This window comes from Balaenoptera ricei, chromosome 8 (assembly GCF_028023285.1).
Source record: "Balaenoptera ricei isolate mBalRic1 chromosome 8, mBalRic1.hap2, whole genome shotgun sequence".
In the NCBI taxonomy this organism is placed as follows: Eukaryota; Metazoa; Chordata; class Mammalia; order Artiodactyla; family Balaenopteridae; genus Balaenoptera; species Balaenoptera ricei.
In genome coordinates, this window is record NC_082646.1 from 107620757 (window position 1) to 107641556 (window position 20800).

The 20800-nt window shown below is 55.2% G+C and overlaps 2 protein-coding genes across 2 annotated transcripts in view; one reads left to right on the forward strand and one right to left on the reverse strand.

Moving 5' to 3' along the window:
* SART1 (spliceosome associated factor 1, recruiter of U4/U6.U5 tri-snRNP) lies at nt 1–16258 on the forward strand. Its single transcript, XM_059932053.1, has 20 exons — nt 1–391; nt 2212–2269; nt 2646–2701; nt 3239–3365; nt 3483–3588; nt 3840–3917; nt 4042–4141; nt 4233–4375; nt 4469–4675; nt 5412–5536; nt 5616–5749; nt 5883–6016; nt 12607–12780; nt 12964–13074; nt 13401–13488; nt 13997–14087; nt 14178–14313; nt 14798–14887; nt 14989–15110; nt 15213–16258. The coding sequence occupies exons 1-20, from the start codon at nt 76–78 to the stop codon at nt 15229–15231; spliced, it is 2415 nt and encodes an 804-aa protein (XP_059788036.1). The 5' UTR covers nt 1–75; the 3' UTR covers nt 15232–16258.
* Nucleotides 15313–20800, reverse strand: part of EIF1AD (eukaryotic translation initiation factor 1A domain containing) — a 25233-nt gene continuing 19745 nt past the window's right edge. Inside the window, exon 7 of the mRNA XM_059932057.1 lies at nt 15313–16047. Coding sequence (XP_059788040.1) covers nt 15936–16047 — 112 coding nt within the window. The 3' untranslated portion in view covers nt 15313–15935. The remainder of the gene's footprint in view (nt 16048–20800) is intronic.

Below are 20800 nucleotides of genomic sequence, written 5' to 3' on the forward strand. Positions count from 1 at the left end.
CGGGCGACCCGGAAGTGTTCCCATTTTGCGTTGTCGGGGCTCGGCGGCAGCCGGGCTTGGGGGGGACACACCACCATGGGGTCGTCAAAGAAGCACCGTGGGGAGAAGGAGGCGGCCGGGACCACGGCAGCGGCCGGCACCGGGGGCGCCGCCGAGCAGCCGCCTCGGCACCGGGAGCACAAAAAACACAAGCACCGGAGCAGCGGCGGCGGCGGCAGCAGCGGCGGCGAACGACGGAAGCGAAGCCGAGAGCGTGGGAGCGAGCGCGGGAGCGGGCGGCGCGGGGCCGAAGCTGAGGCCCGCAGCGGCGCGCACGGGCGGGAGCGCAGCCAGACAGAGCCCTCCGAGCGGCGGGTGAAGCGGGAGAAGCGGGAGGACGGCTACGAGGCCGGTGAGGGGCGGGGTCTGTGCAGGGGGCGGGGCGACGGGGGTTGTCGGGGGAGGGGTGGGCTCTGGGTATGGAGGCCGAGCACACCAGGCCGAGGCATCGCCAGGCTCTCTTCGTCAGTACTTTAAAGGGTCTTCCTATGGTTATTTGCGATTAAAGGTTGTCTTCTGCTAAACTCGTGAGGATAGAAATTTTCTGTTTTCCTCGATTGGCATATCTCAGGCCCTCCCTGAGTGTGTTGAATGAGTGAATGAAGTGGTGCCAGCACGTGCAGAGACAAGAAGAAACCTGGTATTGCGCGAGTTGTGTAGAGTTCACAGCAGAGACACGGGGCTGTGAGATAGGCCCTGTTAATAAATTTGAACTTTGTTTTGAGAGTAGTAGGGAGCCATGAATTTGAGCTGAGGAGTGAGTTGATCATATTCGTATTTGGCAAAGATCATTGTGTTGAGAACTGGGTCAAGGGCAGTGAAGATTGGAGGTGAGGTGAAGGCTGATGGTGGCCTGCACCAAGGCAGCAGCAGTGGGATGGAGAGGAGATTGGACAGGTGTTTCGGAGGACGATGTGGCAGAGCTTAGCACTTGGAAGAGGTCAGGAAGGAGAAGGAATCGAGGATGCTCCTTGAATCGTGGCCTGAGCGATTAGGTGGGTGGGAGTGCTGTCGACTGAACTTGAGGAGTTTGGAAGGGAAGCAGATTTTTGGAGGGAGACAGCGAATTCGCTTTTGGAGAGTGTTGCATTTGATGTGCATAGAGCAACCCAGCGTTTGGGCCAGACAGAGCAATTTGGGAATCATGAGAGTTTAGGTGGCAAATGAAGTCCCCTGAGAGACTGAGGAGTGAGAAGCCAGGGTTGGGAGTAGAACCTGAGAAATGCCAATGTTTTAGTAGTAGGCAGAGCAGGAGGCTAGAAAAAGGAGATAGGCTATCCTCCAAAGCAGGAAAACCGTAGAATCTTGTGTCCTGGGATCTGTGGGAGTGATCAACAATGTCACACACCACAGGAGATCAGGCGAAAACCAGAGCTGAAAAGAATCCATGGGATTTCGAATTAAGGAGGCTGGTGACCTTGGAGAGAGCCTGGAAGGGTTGGGATTCAGGGTCCAGGTGGGATAAAAGGGAAAGAGGGAAAGAGATAGGTTGTGATGTGGGCCTGCCGGAAGGATGAGCACGTGGTGGCAGCTGGTTGGGGCAGCTCCACCTGATGGAGTCTGACTGCTGTCTCTGGTGTTTGGTGAAGTTATTTGCTGTTTGTGAGGTGAGTGGAGGAGGTCTGAAATGCCCCTTTATCTCTGTGACCCCGATATCATCATAGAACAGGCACCAATAAGTGTGTTTCTTGATTGCACGAATTACACAGAGGACACAGTTATGCTGCCAAGGTGGTTCCTGCCCTGTGAGGAGAAGCAGACCCAGAAATGACTGACCGTGTTATGCAGTGCAGGGGAGAGCAGTTCATGCTGATCAATAGTTGAACAGGACTCCACGAAGGAAGTGGCATTTCATTGTTGCATTCGGATAGGATTTTGTTAATCAGGGTGAGGCCAGAGAGGGCAGTACAGGTTGAAAATACAGAATGTACAAAACTGAAGAGGCGGCAAAGTGAAGGACGTAGAAAGCTGAACCTTTTGGATCAGGAAAGGAAGGCGTGTGGAGAGGTGGCATTCTCAGAGCCTGGGACTCAAGTAGAAGGAGCTCCTGGGGAGGAGGAAGCAGGCCCAGGTGCTGGTGAGGGCCCCCCATCTTCGGCCCTGCAGCTGGAGCCAAGGCTGTGGCTGCAGGCCCTGTGTTCAGCTCCTGAGCCTTGCTGCTTCTTGTTCCAGCTGCCAGCTCCAAAGCAAGCTCAGGTGATGCCTCGTCACTCAGCATCGAGGAGACCAAGTAAGTACTGTCTCCTTTATGTTTCCGTGTTTTCTTACAAGCAGTTTCAGGGGCAGCTGTTTCGGGTGGCTTTCGCACAGTAACACGTTCTGATTGAAGTTGGAAGTTGCCACATAAATCATCCTAGCCAACCATTTGAGTTACAGAAGTGGGCACTCAAGACCCAAGAGGAAGGATGGCATTTCACTGGTTAGAGGCAGGCCAGGCCTTCCGCCTGATTGGGAGGCCAGTGCTCTTCCCAGTGCTGGGTCAGGCCCTCGGTTTGGGACCCTTAGGACCACTCAGTCCCCTCGTGTTTTCACCCTGTCTGTCCAGAAATGCGTGCGGTGCTGCTCTTTCTTTGACAGCTCCTAACACTTGTATCTCTTGCCCTCAGTAAACTCCGGGCAAAGTTGGGGCTGAAACCCTTGGAGGTCAATGCCGTCAAGAAGGGTGAGTGGGGGGCTGAGGGTGGGGGAAGGGAGGGCATTTGGGGCCAAGGACAGAGGCCATCTGAAGGGGTCTTTGAAGAAAGTGGGCACAGGTTCAGCACCATTCAGCGGTCCTGTGTGTGTGCTGGCAGTGGGCGCGGGGCCCTCCTTGCTGTTGTGATGCGGATCTGGGACTCAGCTGCTGCTTGTAGTTTGAGCAGTTGGCGTCGTATTCTCAGTCTGGCTGTGAAGTAGCATTAGATGGGCTGAGAGATGTGCACAGTTCCTGCAAACGGATCTGGGCTGTGCAGGTGCTGGTTTTTTCATTTTGTTTTGTCTTTGAAGTATGATCAGAGGGACTCTGGAAGGCATGGAGGGTCTCGTTTAGCTGTGGGGAGACACGGGAGGGTGGGGTCGCGTGGGAGTAGGGAGGCACGGATTCTTCCCCCACCCCTGGCCCCTCTGGCCCCCTGAGCCGGACGGGGGCAGCATGAGTGGCTCCCTCCTCTCCCCACCAGCCTTGGGCAGGCATAGCCTCACGCCTGGGCCTCCCTTCCAGAGGCGGGCACCAAGGAGGAGCCCGTGACCGCCGATGTCATCAATCCCATGGCCTTGCGACAGCGAGAAGAGCTACGAGAGAAGCTGGCGGCTGCCAAAGAAAAGCGCCTCCTGAACCAAAAGCTGGGGTGAGGGTCCCAGCCGGGCAGGCAGGGGGCGGGCCCGAGGAGGCGCCAAGGAGCTCTGGAGTCGGGGTGGGGGGAGCAGGAGCTGGTTCCCAGAGCATCACTGTCTTCTCTCTTCAGGAAGATAAAGGCCCTGGGGGAGGACGATCCCTGGCTGGATGACACTGCAGCCTGGATCGAGAGGACCCGGCAGCTTCAGAAGGAGAAGGACTTGGCAGAGAGGAGGGTGAGGTGCTGGGAGCTGGGGTGTCGTTCAGTGCCTCTGGTGGCCTGACCGGCTGGTGAGGCAGAACGTGGACCCTGGGGAGGGGAGACTGGGCTCAGAGCAGTAGGAGTGGTCGGCAGCGCCTGCGCTGGATTTTCAGCAGCTTGCCTGCAAGTCCTGTGCTTTTTGCCCTCACGTTTAGTAAGGCCCTGTATCTTCTGCTGATCCTGAACAGCCTGAGGTCATAGATCACCCCCCTCCCTGTCCCATAGGCCAAGCTGCTGGAGGAGATGGACCAAGAGTTTGGTGTCAGCACCCTAGTGGAGGAGGAGTTCGGGCAGAGGCGGCAGGTGAAGTTGCAGCAGCTGGGGGGTGGCGGTGGGGTTGAGCCCGGGGGTGGTGGGGGGGTGGTGGGATCCCAGTGCTTGGTGGGTTGGGCTCCTGACCCGGCTGGACCTTCTGCCTCCCTTCTAGGACCTGTACAGTGCCCGGGACCTGCAGGGCCTCACTGTGGAGCATGCCATTGACTCCTTCCAAGAGGGGGAGACTGTCGTCCTCACCCTCAAGGACAAAGGTGGGTTGACCTGGGGTGCTCTGGCTGGGGCCACAGGCACTGCTGAGTTGAGGGCGAGCGTGACCGGCCACTGCTTCCGCCCCGGCTCCAGGAGTGCTGCAGGAGGAGGAGGATGTGCTGGTGAACGTGAACCTGCTGGATAAGGAGCGGGCAGAGAAGAACGTGGAGCTGCGCAAGAAGAAGCCTGACTATCTGCCGTACGCAGAGGACGAGAGCGTGGATGACTTGGCACAGGTAGGCCGGCAGCGTGGGCTCCGGGCCGAGACAGTGGCTCTGTGGCTTTTCAGGAGCCGGGTTGGGTCCTAACCTGTACTTCTTGTCTTGCAGCAAAAACCCCGCTCTGTCCTGTCCAAGTATGATGAGGAGCTCGAGGGCGAGCGGCTGCAGTCCTTCCGTCTGGAGCAGGGCGGCGTGGCTGATGGCCTCCGGGAACGGGAGCTGGAAGAGATCCGGGCCAAGCTGCGGCTGCAGGCTCAGTCCCTGAGCACAGCCGGGCCCCGGCTCGCCTCCGAGTACCTCACGCCCGAGGAGATGGTGAGCCCCGAGGCCTCCACCCGCACTTATGACTAGGGTGGTGACCCTCCCTACCCTCGGAGGTCACAGGCTGCCAGAATGAGCTAAGGAGGGGGATCAGGTGATCGCGTGGTGCTTGGTCCCTGTGGATGCGCGGTAATTGGCAGCCCCGAGGAAGAGCTGTGGGCAGGCAGTTGGTGTAGACAGAACAAGGACTGTGATCCAGGCGGCCCTGAGTTGGTGTTCAGACCCTGCCGCTTAGCCAGCCTGTGCCTGGGGTGAGTGACGTGAGTACCAGGCGCCCCGTCTGAAATAGGGATGGCGGGAGCCAGCTCTTGGGGGCTGATACAAGGATTGGTGGTGATCTGGTAAGTGGTCATTTTATAGCTGCACGTGGCTGTCACCTTTGGGATGGCTGTGTGAATTCGCAGGTAGACCACTGGCTCAGTAGGTTGCTTGGCTCTGTGGTTATGAGCAAGACTCTGGAGCCAGAGTCCCGGGATTCACAATCCCGGCTCTCCTGGTTAGGAGCTTTGGACAAGATACATAATCTTTCTGAACCTCGGTTTTCCTCATCTCACAGGCGGGAGGATAATCGCCCACACCTCATGCCTTGCCCACGTACGTGAACTGCGTAGGACCACAGCCGGCGCAGAGTAACGCGAAGGCAGCGTTCGCTCTCGTGGGCTTGTGCTGCCTGCCTTCCCCCCACTGCCACCCCGGCCTTCATGTTTCTCTTTTCCTCTCTCCCCTTCAGGTGACCTTTAAAAAGACCAAGCGGAGGATGAAGAAGATCCGCAAGAAGGAGAAGGAGGTGGTAATACAGGCTGATGACCTGCTGCCCCTTGGGGACCAGACTCAAGATGAGGACTTCGGTTCCAGGTGGGCATGGGGGCAGGGGTTGGTGTTGGCACTGAGCCAGCCCCGGGGCCAGAGCTCATGCAGAGGCCTCTCCTCACAGACTGCGGGGCCGGGGTCGGCGCCGAGTGCCCCAGGCAGATGAGGAGGCCCAGGAGGAGGGGGAGAAGGAGCCTGTGTCTCAGCCCTTGCAGTCAGATGACACCCGCGTGGAGAACATGGACATCAGCGATGAGGGTGAGGGCCCAGCCAGACCGTTTCGGGGGGTGGGCGGGCAGAGGGGGAGTTGGGGGCAGGGGCGGAAAAGCAGGGACAGGAGCCCAGGGCCCCTGGAAGTGATCTGAGCCGGCGTCTCCCATGTTTCCACCAGAGGAGGGCAGAGCACCATGGTCTGAGTCACCCGACGTGCTGGAGGAGGATGAGGCGGAGCTGGAGCTGCAGAAGCAGCTGGAGAAGGGGCGCCGCCTGCGGCAGCTACAGCAGCTGCGGGACAGCGGTGAGAAGGTAGGGGGGCTCCTGAGGCGTGGGCGGGCACTGACCCTTCGGTGACAGGTGTGTCTGTAGTGGCCTGTCCTTAGGAGCACGTGCTCCCGCGCCATCGTAGGCAGCACCCGCATTTCAATTTGCATCCTCTTTTTTGTTTCATATGGTGTTATTGGTAGATTTTTAGGTTTCTGCAGCATTTTCACTAGGGGATGCTTTAGTGGTTGGATCTTTCCCTCCCTTCTTTCCTTCTGGAGTGTGTATTGCATGCCTTACCGTGCATGAGGCATTGTCCCAGGGCTGGGGAGTCATTGGAGAACAGGACAGCCAAGGGCCCCTATGCCTTTCACAAAGGCAGAAGTGGCGGTGAACTTGTGAACACGAGCAAACAGTAATTTCTGATAGTGACTAGAGCTGAGCAGACGAGACAGGAGTCACCGGAGGGTTGGTCTCTTGGTTCGGGTGTTCAGGGAAGACCTTTCAAGGGGTGACACTTGAGCTGAGACTGAAATGACAAAAAAGAGCCGATCTTGCACAGATTCAGTGTGGAGGTAGCGTAGACAGACGTTCAGGCCTTGGGGACAGCAGATGTCCTTTGGATAGATGACCTTAGGATGTTGGAGGACCAGGTAGGCTGGAGCAGAGTGAAGGGCTGGTGGTGTGAGCTGAGGCGGAGAGGTCAGTGGGGCCTTGAGGTCATCACTGACCCTCATGGGGCACTGACACGTGCCGGGCACTGCTTAAGTGCTTTATGTGCTACTTCATTTAATTCTCACAGCAACACCCTATGAGGAAGGTTCTGTTATCTCCATTTTATAGATGAGGAAACTGAGGCACAGAGGCGTTAGGCAAGTTGCCCAAGGTTACATGACTGGTAAGTGGCCGAGCTGGGGTTTGCACAGCTTGACTCCAGAGCCCACACTTGTAACCCTGCACCTCCCACCGAGGGAGAAAGTGGGGCTGGAGACAGAGGCTGCAGCAGCGAACCTGGGGTGCCTACCGTGTGGGGTAGCGTAGGAGGGGAGCCACAAGAGTGAGGCCTCCCTGAAGCCGAGGAGGGGTTTCGAGGAGAGGGAGGGTGGCGTCATCTAACACTGCTGAGGGGCAGGTCAGATTTGGCACCAGTGGAGACAGTGCCCTGGCAGAGACAGTAGCTTCTAGAGGATTGAGGAGAGATGGGACTCAAGGAGGTGAGGGCAGCAGCTTGGGATGATTCCTCAGCGCAGGAGCGTGAGCGCTTTTTGTTAAAGGGCCAGAGAGTAAACGTCTGAGGCTTAGATCTCAGCAGCAGCTGCTCAGGTGCTCTGCCTGCTCTGCCAGTGTAGCCAGTGGGCATGGCTGCGCGCCAATACAGCTTGCTTTACGAGGACAGGCGGTGGGCCCCAGTTTGCCCAACCCCACTCTAATAGAGGATGGGGAAATGGGGCAATAGCTGAAGGGGGCGCGAGTTGAGGGAAGTTTTTCTCTTTCATAGTTAATGCGGAATAGCGTTAGTATTTAAAAATTATGTGCGAGTGTCCCAGAGTCTACGACTGAAAGGATTGTAAAGGTTATGTGGCCCAGTGGGATTAATCACGATTGGGTTTTCTACTGGCTGGGCCATTTACTGAGATGGGGAAGACTAGGGGAGGAACAGGTGTGGGGAAGAAAAGCAAGTGTTTCCTTTTGGTTTAGTTAGCTTTGAGGTGCCTCCTTATTGGAGGTGATTGATATTGAATAGGCAGTTGGATATATGACTTTGAACTTCAGGGGACAGGCTGAGATGAGAGATATAAGCATGGAAGTCTGTGTAGCTGGGATTTAAAACCAGAGGACTGGATGGAATCACCAGGAGAGTGAGTATAGATAAGGAAGAGAACGTAGGGCTCCAAGCGAGGAGGGTAAAGAGGAGAGGGTGCCGTCCTGGAAGCCATGTGAAGAAAGGTCTGGAGTGGAAGGGTGTGAGCAGCTGTGGCGCATGCTCCGGAGAGTTTGGATATCAGGAGGACGGGAACTGACCTTGGGATCGGGCAGCGCGGAGGTCACTGATGCTCCCGTCTTAAGGTCAGCTCTGTGGGGTGGTGGGAAATGGGGACCAGATCATGCAGGCTTTAACAAGGTTGCTGGACACAAGATTAATAGGTGAAAGTTGATTGTGTTTCTGTATACCAGCAATAGGTAGAAAATGTAATTTTGAAAAGGACACCATTTATGAAAGCAATATAGATGGTGAAGTAATGTGGATAAGCAAGAGAAGGCAATCTGGGAAAGGAGTAATCAGCATAGCAACAAAATAAAAAGGAATGAATGATTCGTAAGATCTATATGGGGAAGATTATAGTCCATTTTCGAAAAGCATTAAACAAGACGTGTTGTTTTAGTTACCGAGGGCTACCATAACAGAATACTACAGGCCGGGTGGTTTAAACAACAGCAATTTATTCTAACACTTCTGGAGGCTGTCAGTCCAAGATCAAGGTGTTGGCAGGTTTGCTATCTCTTCCGGCCTCTCTCCTTGCCTTGCAGATGGCCATCTTCTCACTGTGTCCTCACATGGCCTTTGTGTGTTACTCCCTGACATCTTTCCTTCTTATAAGGACACTAGCCTATTGGATTAGGGCCTACCCTTATGACCTCTTTTGACCTTTATTACCTCCTTAAAGGCCCTGTCTCCAAATACAGCCACACTGGAGATGAGGGCTTCAACATACAAATTTTGGGGGGACACATTTCAGTCCATAACAACCATGTTAATGGATACCACTAATATTGTAAAGATGTCTGTCTCCTCGAATTAATTTATAGATTAAATGCTGTTCCAACAGAAATCCCAATAGAGATTTTTGTGGAAGCTGGCAAGGTGATTCTAAAATTTACATGGAAGATCAAAGGGACCGAAATAGCCAAGACGCTTTGGAATAATAACGTGGTGGGATTTGCTGTAACAGATATCAAGTCTTTTTAGAAAGTTGTAATTGAAGCAGCATGATATTGGCATAAGTGTGGACTAATAGGGCTGAGATTGAATACAGGGACCCAGAAACAGACTACTGAGCTAGGACACGTGGTGTCCCAGTGTGAAAGGTGCTCAGCTCAATAAGTGGTGGTGGGACAATCAGTTACCTATTTGGAAAAATGTGAAATTGGGTTTGTACTTCACACCTTATGCAAATTCATTTAGATTAAGAATTTAAAAGTAAAAACTTGGGCTTCCCTGGTGGCGCAGTGGTTAAGAGTCTGCCTGCCAGTGCAGGGGACACGGGTTCGAGCCCTGGTCTGGGAAGATCCCACATGCCGCGGCGCAACTAGGCCCGTGAGCCACAACTACTGAGCCTGCGCATCTGGAGCCTGTGCTCCGCAACAAGAGAGGCCGCGATAGTGAGAGGCCCGCGCACCGCGATGAAGAGTGGCCCCTGCTTGCCGCAACTAGAGAAAGCCCTCACACAGAAACGAAGACCCAATACAGCCATAAATAAATAAAATAAACTAAAAAAAAAAAAAAGTAAAAACTTAATATTTGAGGCCAAAGTAAAAAAATTACATTTATGACTTTGTGGTAGAGATTCTTTTTTCTTTTTTTTATTGTGTTAAAATACACATAAGATTTACCATCTTACCCATTTTTAGGTGTATGGTCTGTGGTATTAAGTATATTCACCTTGTGTGCAGCCGTCTCCGCCATCCATCCCCATAACTCTCTTCACCTTGTAAAACTGAAACTCTGTCCCCATTAAACACTAACTCCCCATTCTCCCCTCCCCCCAGCTTCTGGCAACCACCATTCCACTGTCTGTCTCTATGACCTTGACTCCTCTAGGGACCTCCTATAAGTAGAATCATAGAGTATTTGTTTTTATGTGACTGGATTATTTCAAGAGAAAGATTTCTTACAATATAAATATAAAGCATAAACCATGAAGAAGAAAACAAACATTTTACTTAGAAATTAAATTTTTTAATTTTTTTTTAAATTTACTTATTTATTTTTGGCTGCATTGGGTCTTTGTTGGTGCACATGGGCTTTTTCTAGTTGTGGCGAGCAGTGGCTACTCTTTGTTGTGGTGCACGGGCTTCTCGTTGCGGTGGCTTCTCTTGTTGCGGAGCACGGGCTCTAGGCGTGCGGGCTTCAGTAGTTGTGGCACACGGGCTCAGTAGTTGTGGCTCGTGGGCTCTAGAGCACAGGCTCAGTAGTTGTGGCGCATGGGCTTAGTTGCTCCATGGCATGTGGGATCTTCCCGGATCAGGGCTCGAACCCATGTCCCCTGCATTGGCAGGTGGATTCTTAACCACTGTGCCACCAAGGAGACCCCTTAATTTTAATTTTAAAACTTAGTTTTATTTAAAATACATTATGAAGGAGAATTCCCTGGCGACCAGTGGTTAAGACTCCGCGCTTCCACTGCAAGCAAGGGGCATGGGGTCCATCCCTGGTCGGGGAACTAAGATCCCGCATGCCTCGACACGTGGCCAGGAAAGAAGAAAAACGACATCATAAAGAATGTAAGAAGACAGGCCAAAAGGAGAAGATATTTGTCCATATGCAGAATGGCATTCAGAGAATTAGAAGGATAAATGGCCACTAAAATACCCCGCGAGGCCCAACCTCAGTAGTGATCAAGGAAAGGTGAGCTGAAACTATGACAGACTGTGTCACACCCGCATGATTTGGCAAAAATGTCAGTCTGACAACATCAAGTGTCAGGATGTGGAGCAGCCAGAATTCTTAGCCACACTTTTCATGGACGTGTAAACGAGTCTAATCAGTGGGAAGACACTGACGAACCTTGCAGAATGAAAGTGAGTGTGTTCCGTGCGGCTCAGCGGTCCGCACTCTAAAGTGTGCCCCAGAGAAATGCTTGCGTCGGATTGCTTCGGCTGCGTTACTCGTGGTAACAGAAAAAGAACATCCTTGGTGCGCTAGATAACTAAATTGAGGTATGATCATGTCACGGAATATGATTCTGTAGTTAAAAGCTAATGAACTATAGCCGCTCGTGTTAAGATTAACCTTAAAAAATACATATATACATATTTGTGTGTATATATATATATATATAAACAAGTCATAGTAGAATCATACAGTATGATTCATGATTGCATAATGTTTGAAAAATGCGCAACAAAATAACAGACTGTTCGTGGATAGGTCTTTATGTGGTAAAACTATAAAGGAAAGCCAGTGAATCATGACCACAGATATGTGGGGAAGAGACACTTGGGGTTAATAATGTTTCTCAGCCAGGTGATGGGGACATGGGTGTTTGTTTGGTGGTGGTTATTTTTAAAAATATGCATGTGTTATAAATAACCCTTTTATGTGTAGGATGGCATTCATTTAAAAATGTAACATAATAAAATGGAAGGAAAAGGGTTGCAAAAGTGGACATGGAGGCTAGAAACTTCTCGGAGGAGTTTGCTGTCAGGGGGCAGAGCAGGAGGGCTGCAGTATTGAAGGAGTTTTTTTTTTTTAATTTATTTTTGGCTGTGCTGGGTTTTTGTTGCTGCGCGCGGGCTTTCTCTGGTTGTGGCGAGCGGGGGCTATTGTTCGTTGTGGTGCGCAGGCTTCTCATTGCGGGGGCTTCTCTTGTTGCGGAGCACGGGCTCTAGGCGCACAGGCTCAGTAGTTGTGGCTCGTGGGCTCCAGAGCGCAGGCTCAGTAGTTGTGGCGCACGGGCTTAAGTTGCCCCGTGGCATGTGGGATCTTCCCAGACCAGGGTTCGAACCCGTGTCCCCTGCATTAGCAGGCGGATTCTTAACCACTGCGCCACCAGGGAAGTCCAAGGAGGAGTTTTTAAAAGAGGGAAGAGGGACTTCCCTGGCGGTCCAGTGGTTAAGACTCCGCGCTTCCACTGTGGGGGGCGTGGGTTCTATCCCTGGTCGGGGAACTAAGATCCCACATGCCACGCAGCCAAAAATAAAAGAGGGGAGATCCTAGGTCATCCCCGTGTGCTTGTGGGAATGACACGATAGAGGGGACAGTGAGTGCAGTCAGAGGGGGGTGGTGTCAGGAGCAGAGTTCTGAGGGCCCTCAGAGCCGTGCCAGGCAGGGTGGCCTGAGGTGGGAGCAGGGCTGGGCGTCTGCTGTGATGGGAGGGCAGGCAGGGTGGGTGGGTGGTGGATTCTGTGCCAGAAGCAGGTGGAAGGTCCACAGAGCATCTAGCCTGCAGCCTCAGGGACGGGGTTCCGGGAGGAGGGATGTTTACACTGAGTTCAGTTTAAAACTGGAGTTTCTCAGGTGAAGAGTGGGTGGCGGAGGAGTGGCGGGAGAGGCCCTGGCGCTGTGCTCCAGGCCCTGGAGGAAGGCGTGCATGTGAGGCTGCAGGAGTGAGCTGAGGGGCTCTGGAGAAGGGTCGGCACAGGCCCGGTCATGAAGGGCCGTGTGGGATGTTGGATATTAATTCAAAGGGCAGTGGGGAGCCATTGACGACTTTGGAGGAGAGAAGCGAGCCAGTGAGATCGGTGCGGAGTGCAGAGCAGACCAGGGGTCAGGGAGGAGTAGAGACCGGTCTGGTCTGCCGTGGGCAGTGGGAATGGCTTGTCATACTGCCACCAGGGAGGGTCTTGGGTTCCTGGGTCTCTGTGGCACCACTCCAGAAACTTCCGGGTTTGCCCACAGCCACTCCCTCCCTCAGGTGGTGGAGATCGTGAGGAGGCTGGAGTCTCGCCATCGGGGCTGGGAGGAGGAGGAGGATCCGGAGCGCAAGGGCGCCATCGTGTTCAACGCCACGTCCGAGTTCTGCCGCACTCTGGGGGAGATCCCCACCTACGGGCTGGCTGGCAACCGGGAGGAGCAGGAAGAGCTCATGGTGGGTCCTCGGCAGCCCACCGCCCATGCGCTCCCCTGGCCTGCTCTGCTCTTGGGGGGCGGGGGGGTGCGGCGTGGGCAGCGGTGTCGGCCCTGCCGGTTCTCAGTGATGAGCCCCGGTGCGCAGGTGGGACGGGCTGGCTGAGGGTTGGGCCGCCTGGGCTGAGCCTGATCTGTCCTCTAGGACTTTGAACGGGATGAGGAGCGATCGGCCAATGGCGGCTCCGAATCCGACGGGGAGGAGAACATTGGCTGGAGCACAGTCAACCTGGATGAGGAGAAGCAGCAGCAAGATGTGAGGACAGGGAGGAACGGGGCTGGGGGCCGGGAGGACACAAGAGCGGAGACCCCGCTGCCTTGGGGTCAGGAGCTGGGCTGGAGGCTCAGCTCTGTGCCTTCCTAGCCGTGGGGACTCCACGTCTCAGAGCCCTTGGTCTCCTCACGCATAAATGGAGTGTATAAACCTCACGGGGTTATTGTGGATTAAATGAGACGTCTTGTCGTGCAGGGCCCGGTGCATAGAAAGGTCCACAGTCCAGTTGGGGGGTGACTGTTGGGTTGGAGGGTCAGAAGAGCCCGTGTGGCCCACTTACCACCCCCATCATTCTGTGCCACCCCCAGTTCTCTGCCTCCTCCACCACCATCCTGGACGAGGAGCCCATCGTGAATAGAGGGCTGGCAGCCGCCCTGCTCCTGTGTCAGAACAAAGGTAAGGGGCTTGGGGCAGCCTTGCTGGGGCCTGGGTGCTGTGGTGGGAAGGGCAGGCGAGGCAGGTGCTGGCGCGGCCTTCCCTGGTCCCCTCTGCTGCCTCTTCCTCGTTGTGATGCCGTGAGCCACTCCTTCCCCTGCACCCTGGTTCCGGGGCAGTCACAGTAGCGGCTGGCCTTTCTGTGCTGCATCACCCCATTTTCAATGCCCGTGCTCACGTATTCCCCTGCAAAGCATCCTTTGAGGCTCGGTGTCTCCTCTGGGGAGGAGTGTGGGGAGCTGAAGCAGTCCAGGCTGTGGCACAGAGGCCTTGGCATTAGGATCCCAGTCCTGCCTTTTACTTGGCCAGTGGCCCCTGACAAGGACCTGACTCCTGTCTCCGTTTCCTCTGCCTACACAATGGGCCTGATGTCCGTCCACTCCCACAGCATAGCTCTGAGGGTCTCCCAGTGGCCCCGTGCTGTTGGCGGGTGCTGGGCAGCCTGGAGTCTCATAACCCCCGTCCTCAGGGCTGCTGGAGACAACGGTGCAGAAGGTGGCCCGGGTGAAGGCGCCCAACAAGTCCCTGCCGTCAGCCGTGTACTGCATCGAGGACAAGATGTGAGTGGGGCGCCAGCCGGGGCCGCGCTGCCTGGAGCCTGGGCCGGGGGGGGCAGCGGCTCACACTGAATCCCCGTCCGTCTCGGGCAGGGCCATCGATGACAAGTACAGCCGGCGGGAGGAGTACCGAGGCTTCACCCAGGACTTCAAGGAGAAGGACGGCTACAAGCCTGACGTCAAGATCGAGTACGTGGACGAGACGGGCCGGAAACTCACTCCCAAGGAGGTGAGTGGGGCCTCTGAGGCCGGGCCGCGAGGCAGAGCCGCGCCCCGGGGTCTGGGCCGGGGGGCTGGTGTTGTCTGTGTCTCTGGCAGGCACGGTGGTCCCCCTCGCAGGCCTGGCGGGAGGGTGCCTTTGCCCGCCTGCCCCCTCAGAGGCCCGCCCTGGCCTGACCCCTCACTCTCACCGCCGGCGGCCCTCGCGGGGCGGCCAACCCTCCCGCCTTTTCTTCCACCCGCCAGCGCTCTGCCCCACACGCTCCCTGGGTGTGCTGCCCCCTCGCTCCAGCCCCAGCCCCGGTGCCCCAACGAAGTCCATCCCTCCCACTCTGCTGGGGGCCCCAGAGGGTGCCGGGGCCGCTGGCCTTCTCCCATCCCCTCCCAGCCACCCCGCCCCACCCTGGGCCTAGCGCTGGGTTGGGTGAGCCGCTGCCCCTCCCCTGCCTCTTGCGGCTTGGGCGGCTCCAACATGGTGCTGCCCCCCGTCGCAGGCTTTCCGGCAGCTGTCCCACCGCTTCCACGGGAAGGGCTCGGGCAAGATGAAGACGGAGCGGCGGATGAAGAAGCTGGACGAGGAGGCGGTGGGTGCCCGCAGGGTCGCGGGGGCGGCCTCGGGACGCGTGGCAGGCGGCTGAGGTGCGAGGCCCGCTCCCACCCGTGTTGACCAGCCCTGCCCCCGCAGCTCCTGAAGAAGATGAGCTCCAGTGACACGCCCCTGGGCACCGTGGCGTTGCTCCAGGAGAAGCAGAAGGCCCAGAAGACACCGTACATCGTGCTCAGCGGCAGTGGCAAGAGCATGAACGCGTGAGTGGGGAGGCGGGGCGGGCACAGGGCCTCGCGGTGCACGCGTGGGGTTGGGGAGGCGCGCAGCCGCTCTGCAGCCTCACGCCCCTCTTCTCTCCGCAGGAACACCATTACCAAGTGAAGCCGACCTCCCTTCTGATCCCCTCCCGACTTTAATATTAAATAAAGTTCCCTCCTTATTCCCCCCCCCCCTCCCCGCCCCAGTCATGGTGCAGATTCCAGGGTTAGACCTGGGAGGAGGGCAGGTGGAGGAGCATCGGCGACACTGCCCTCAGGCTCCGTCACCACCTTTGTGACCTCAGGCAAGTCACTGAACCTCTCTGGGCTTTAATTCTGCCATTTGTACCATCAAGACACCTCTGCTTCATAGGATGTCTTGTGACAATTAAATGAACTCATTCGTTCATTCACCTGCAATGCGAAGGTGAGCGAGACCCCTCAGAGGTGGCTTAGAGTGATGGCCTCTGCCAGGTGAGACCTGGTCGTAGGTGACACAGATAACTGAACGGAGATGCAGGGAGAAAGCTAGCCTGGATCCTCTAAGGTGGTTCTCCAGCCCACCCTGGCCCCCAGCCAGCTAAAGAGAAGCCAGCTGGTTCATTTTCTCGCCCCCTCCCCTGGCCGCCTGGTGTGGTTGCACGGGTCCAGGCCGTCTGTTGAAGGCCGTGCCTTAACTTGTGCAAGGCTAGCTTTTGGGTAAGAAGTGGAAGGTGTTTTAGAGGCTCAGTCACCCTGGTCTCTCCCAGTCTCCAGAGCCACAAGTGGCACTGCCCTCCCGGCCAGGACGGGTGGGGCAGGGACTGGGGGCAGCGCAAGGCGGAGGTGCTACCTGAGGCTGCTCCGCGATCCTGTACCGCCTTGGTGTGTGTGGAGCGAGAGGCCGAGAGTTCCTCGGAGCGCCTCCTGGGAGCCGTGTCCAGTGAAGCAGGGAAGAACTCTGTGAGGGACGAGCAAGAGCCTGAATCAAGGGAAAGGTGACAGCTGGCTCCCATGGGAGTCGGACCAAACTAGCGCCCACCCCGACGTACACCCGGATGCATTCCAGACGCTTCACGGAATTTTTTTTTTTTTAATGAAACAAAAGAGTGGATAACCTTAGGGTGAGAGAAATGTAAGCAAGGGACAAAAATACAGTTGCTTAACACGTTGCCTTTGATGACAGTTCTTGCGTGCCAGACCCACCAAGCACCAGCCCCTCGTGCTTTCTTGCGCTCATCTCATCGTTTTGAGGTCTGATTCTGATTTAATTTTCATCTGGGCTGCTTCCTCACGGAGGGTCCCCGTAGGATGTCTAGCCCAGATCTGGGATTTGGGGAGTCTCGGTCCATTTCTCCCGGAAGCCTCTGAGGCACGTCCGGTGTTATGCACGGGCAGTGTCCCTGGTGGCATAGCACCAGCTCTGGCCGAGCTCTTGTCGAAGCTCACACCGTATGCTCTGCAGCCTGTTAGGAGGCTGTCACCGTCATCAGAGCCAGAAACGACCAAGGCTTAAAGCAACAGTGGACCAGGGTCAAATTGACCAGGTTTGGCCCAGGATGCCTCCCAACACTGTCCCTGTGACTGAGGAGACAGTAAATAGTGAACCAGGGACTAGGAGGGGCTTCCAGGGACTCTCAGGGGCCTCTCCAGGAAGCCTCCCTGGTTGGCCGTCCGCTTCCTCTCTGAGACATCCTGTGGCCTCTGGTCCCCAGGCCCCGTGCTTGCCCTTCCCTGCCCTAATGCACGCTAGTCCCCTCCCCAGGCTGTGCTTGCCCCTGCCGGGGGCTTGGTAGCAGCAAGGCATCAGTTCAGCTCCCTGGAGGTGGGAGGGGCTGGGGGCCACCAAATCTTTTGAGGCCTGAGCCCCCAGCGCAGGCAGAACCCAGGGAGAAGGTGGGGCCCTGCCAGCATCACTTGCCCCTCAGGAACTGCAGGCAGTGATGCCTCCACACAGGCTGGTGTGAGGGTCGCTGAGGTCTTAGCCAGGGCCTGGGGGCGAGCCGGCTGGGGCACTAACTCATCTGGACTGCTTTTCCATTTACAAGCTGTCTGACCTCGGGCGAATTACCACTGAGTCCGTGTTTCATCTCAGACTTCCAGGGCTGGTGTAAAGCAGAGTTAAGAGCGTTCATCCTTTCATTACTTCAGCAAATGTTTACTGAGCATCAGGGCTGCTGGGCCTGAGGATAAGGAGCAGGGCCAGACTGGCTGCCTGGGCCCGTGAGGGTCTGATGGGTGAGCAGCCGTCGAGCAAGGACACCACCAGATGTGAAGGGGATGGGAGGGAGTCCATGCCCTTCCACGTGACACAAGGCCTTCAAAGGGGCTCAGAGAGCCCAGCTTTAATTTACAGAAGCCCGTACATCTGCCTCTCTGCCACCAGCCCACGTGGCACCCTCACCAAGGCACAAAGGCCTGCCCAGGACCCTTCGCCACTCTGTGCCACTTCATTCCCTGGCCAGCCCCCAAGAAGGCCCTTTCTTCTGGGCCTGGTGATGGGAACCTCGGCCCAAAAGCCGATTATCCGAAGTGGGTGTGGCCTGCAAGTGAAACGGGCAGGATGGGTCCCCTCCTCGCTCAGGTGGTCCTTCTCCCTCTGAGCTGTGCCCACACCCTGCCCAGGTCCACTGAACCCCTTCAAGCCCCAGCAGCCATACCCAGGCTGTGGCTCCTGTCAGCTCATGGTCCAGTTCTGTGTTTCCCCGCAGGACCGGGAAGCTGCCCCTCCCAGTCCCAGCAGGGTCCCTGCCTTCTCCCCTCCCCCTCAGGGCTGATTCAGAAGCCTCCCCAGTTCTTATCCTGGAGGCCCAGGCAAGCCCTGCCAGTTCAGGCACCCTTCTGAGATTTGTTCTCTGACCCCCTGGGATTCTGTGAGTGTATCAGTCAAAGCTCTCCAGAGAAACAACCGTTAGGATATGCACACATACATGAGGAGGTTTATTATAGGAATTGGCTCATGTGATTATGAGAAGCCCCAGATACGCCATCTGCGAGCTAGAGACCCAGGAAAGCCGGTGGTGTGAGGCTCAGTCTGAGTCTGAAGGCCTGAGGGGTGAGGAGGAGACGGGTGTCCCAGCTCAAACAGAGCAAACTCGCGCCCCCCCTCTCTGTCCTCCTCAGGCTCTCAGGGTGCAATGGGTGAGGCCCACCTGCATTGGTGAGGGGGCCCTTCCGTACTCAGTCTACTGCTCCAAATGCTAATTTCCAGAAACACCCTCACAGATAACACCAGATGTAACGTTTTACCAGCCATCTGGGAATCCCTGAGCCCGGTTAAGTTGACACACAAAACTAACCATCACAATGAGTCACCTAAAATGGTCTAGAAAATTTCTGTTTAAACAGAGTAGTTTCTGTTCTATACAAGTAATACTTTCTGTTTGTCCTGTTTCTCTTGCTTTTCTCCTTTGCTTTCTTTTTGAGTGATTGAGTTTTTAACACCTTTTCTTCTTACTGGCTTGGAAGTTATCCACTCTTCCTATTCTTTCGGAGATTACCCTTAACATTTCAACGTATGCATTAAAGTCTAAACTTGGTCAATAGATCTATCTCCCTTCAAACTATACAAGGGCTTTAGAACCCTTTAATTATGATTGCTCCCTCTCTATTCTTACATGGGTTAGTTTTTTTTTTTTAATTTTATTTTTGGCCGCATGGCTTGCGGGATCTTAGTCCCCAACCAGGGATGGAACTGGTGCCACCTGTGGTGCAAGCGCAGAGTCCTAACCACTGGACCGCCAAGGAAGTCCCTATTCTTAGGTGTTTTTATTCTCCAGGACCTTATCTTGACTTTCTAAGAACCACCCCCTAGTCAGACATCATCATCATTGATGAACTTGTTACTCGTTCCTTCTTGCCTCTCAGATCTCTCCTCTGGAGTCATTTTCATTTTTTTCTGAAGTTCGTCTTCTAGAAGTTCTGTCTGTTGGTGATAAACTCCCATATTCTGCTTCTCTGAATGTCTTCATCTTGGTATAGGATGGAGATGGCTGTCCTCGCTCACAGGGCCGAGGTGAGAGCCCAGGTCACTCCGCCAGGGCCATTTCTCCAAGGCCCTAACGCCCTGAGTAGTCGGGAGTCAGCCTCACTCGGGGTCTTCACTCCGGTGGGTCCCAGCCCTTCCTGCGACACCCATTTCCCCCTCTCTGACTCCTGACGCACCAGGTCCTGCCATCTCAGGTGACTCCCATCAAAACCCCCTAGGCTGGCACTCCAGGCCCGTACCTGCCAGACTTAACATGCCCCTGCCCAGTGAGACCACGTTACCTGCCCTTCCTCAGACCCCTGCCCTTTCCCTCCTCTGTACACCTGCTCTGGGGACATGAAGAAAAGCAAAATTGCCCTCTGTGTCAATATATGCTCCTCTGCGGGGGTGGGGGGAGACAGGAGGGGTCCCAAAATGTGTCTGATTTGTCAGCCTTGGACAGAAAGGGAAACCGAAAAAGGGGAGGACCTCCCCGCAGAGGCCCCCTCCCGCAAAGCTCTGTGTGAGACAGATCAGTCAGGGCAGATACTGCTGTATGAGTTCCTCTGCACCCTGATTTGGGTCCTTTAGAACTGGAAGAGGACTAGGGCAGCTCCCCACCATTCTCCAAGTGCTCTTGAGCACATACTCCAGTCTGCGTGCTGAGGGTTGAAAGACTAACGTCTGGGTAAGTGAACTCCCCTCGGGTTGTGGAACTTGTTACCAGTGGCCAACCAGTCACAATTGCTCTTGGGGCCCTTGCACCCTATGCTTGGACTGAGACTGCTACTGTGTAACTGGATTGTATCATCCGAGTGGACCGTTTGGGCTGCTGCAACCCAGGGCAAGCGCTGACTTACTGGTGGACATGCTTATTGTGACCCTGCTGGCAGCTTCTATGAACGTTGACTGAGTGTAGAGCCAGGAACTGATTACACCCCTCTCACTTTGGCCAAGGTCATGCAGTTCGAACCCCAGGAAGAAAAAGAGTACTCTTCTCATACAAGAATTCATGAAAACAGAGTGATACACAGCGCTGTCTCCATGCTTAACAAGCTGCACTGGCTAGAAACAAGGGTTTCAGGTGCTTGGCACCTCACTGTGAACGAGCAAAGGTTACCTAATGAAGTGGATATTTTAGCATCACCAGATTCTATCGTAACAATAACTGAAGAAATTGCTGCCACTTGGGAGACAGCCTTGGGCATTGCTAGCGGTTTATTCCTCTATGTCGCCAGGCAAGGTGCGCAATGTGCCTTGACACATTCCATAGGGATTCTGGATTCCCCAAGTATGTCATCAATGCATCACACGTGAGCACATGAGCCACTGTTGGCGTCCCGACTTTCCCTCACATCGATGATATTCCAAGAGTGGTTCCTACTGAGGAAACTGCCCACACTGCTTTACGTGCTCCTCAGACACAGGTAAGCAGAGATGGTTGGGCCTTGAATGACGACAAAATCCAGGGTCCCGCAACCCAAGGAATTTCCTAAGGGGATATCTGGGCAACTACTAAGGACAAATTGCTGTCCTTTTCCTCAAACTACAAAGAGGCCCTACGCCACTTTGGCTTCTTTGTACATTGAAGACAGCATATTCCACATTTAAAGCCTTTAAACTGGGTCACCAGACGAGACCAGTGTGCAGGGGCCCTGACACTCAGCCCCATGGAATTCGTCTCAGCTTTGGAAATTATATTCCTCCAGTACTTATTGGCCCCAGGGCTTTTGCATTTGTGAACTTC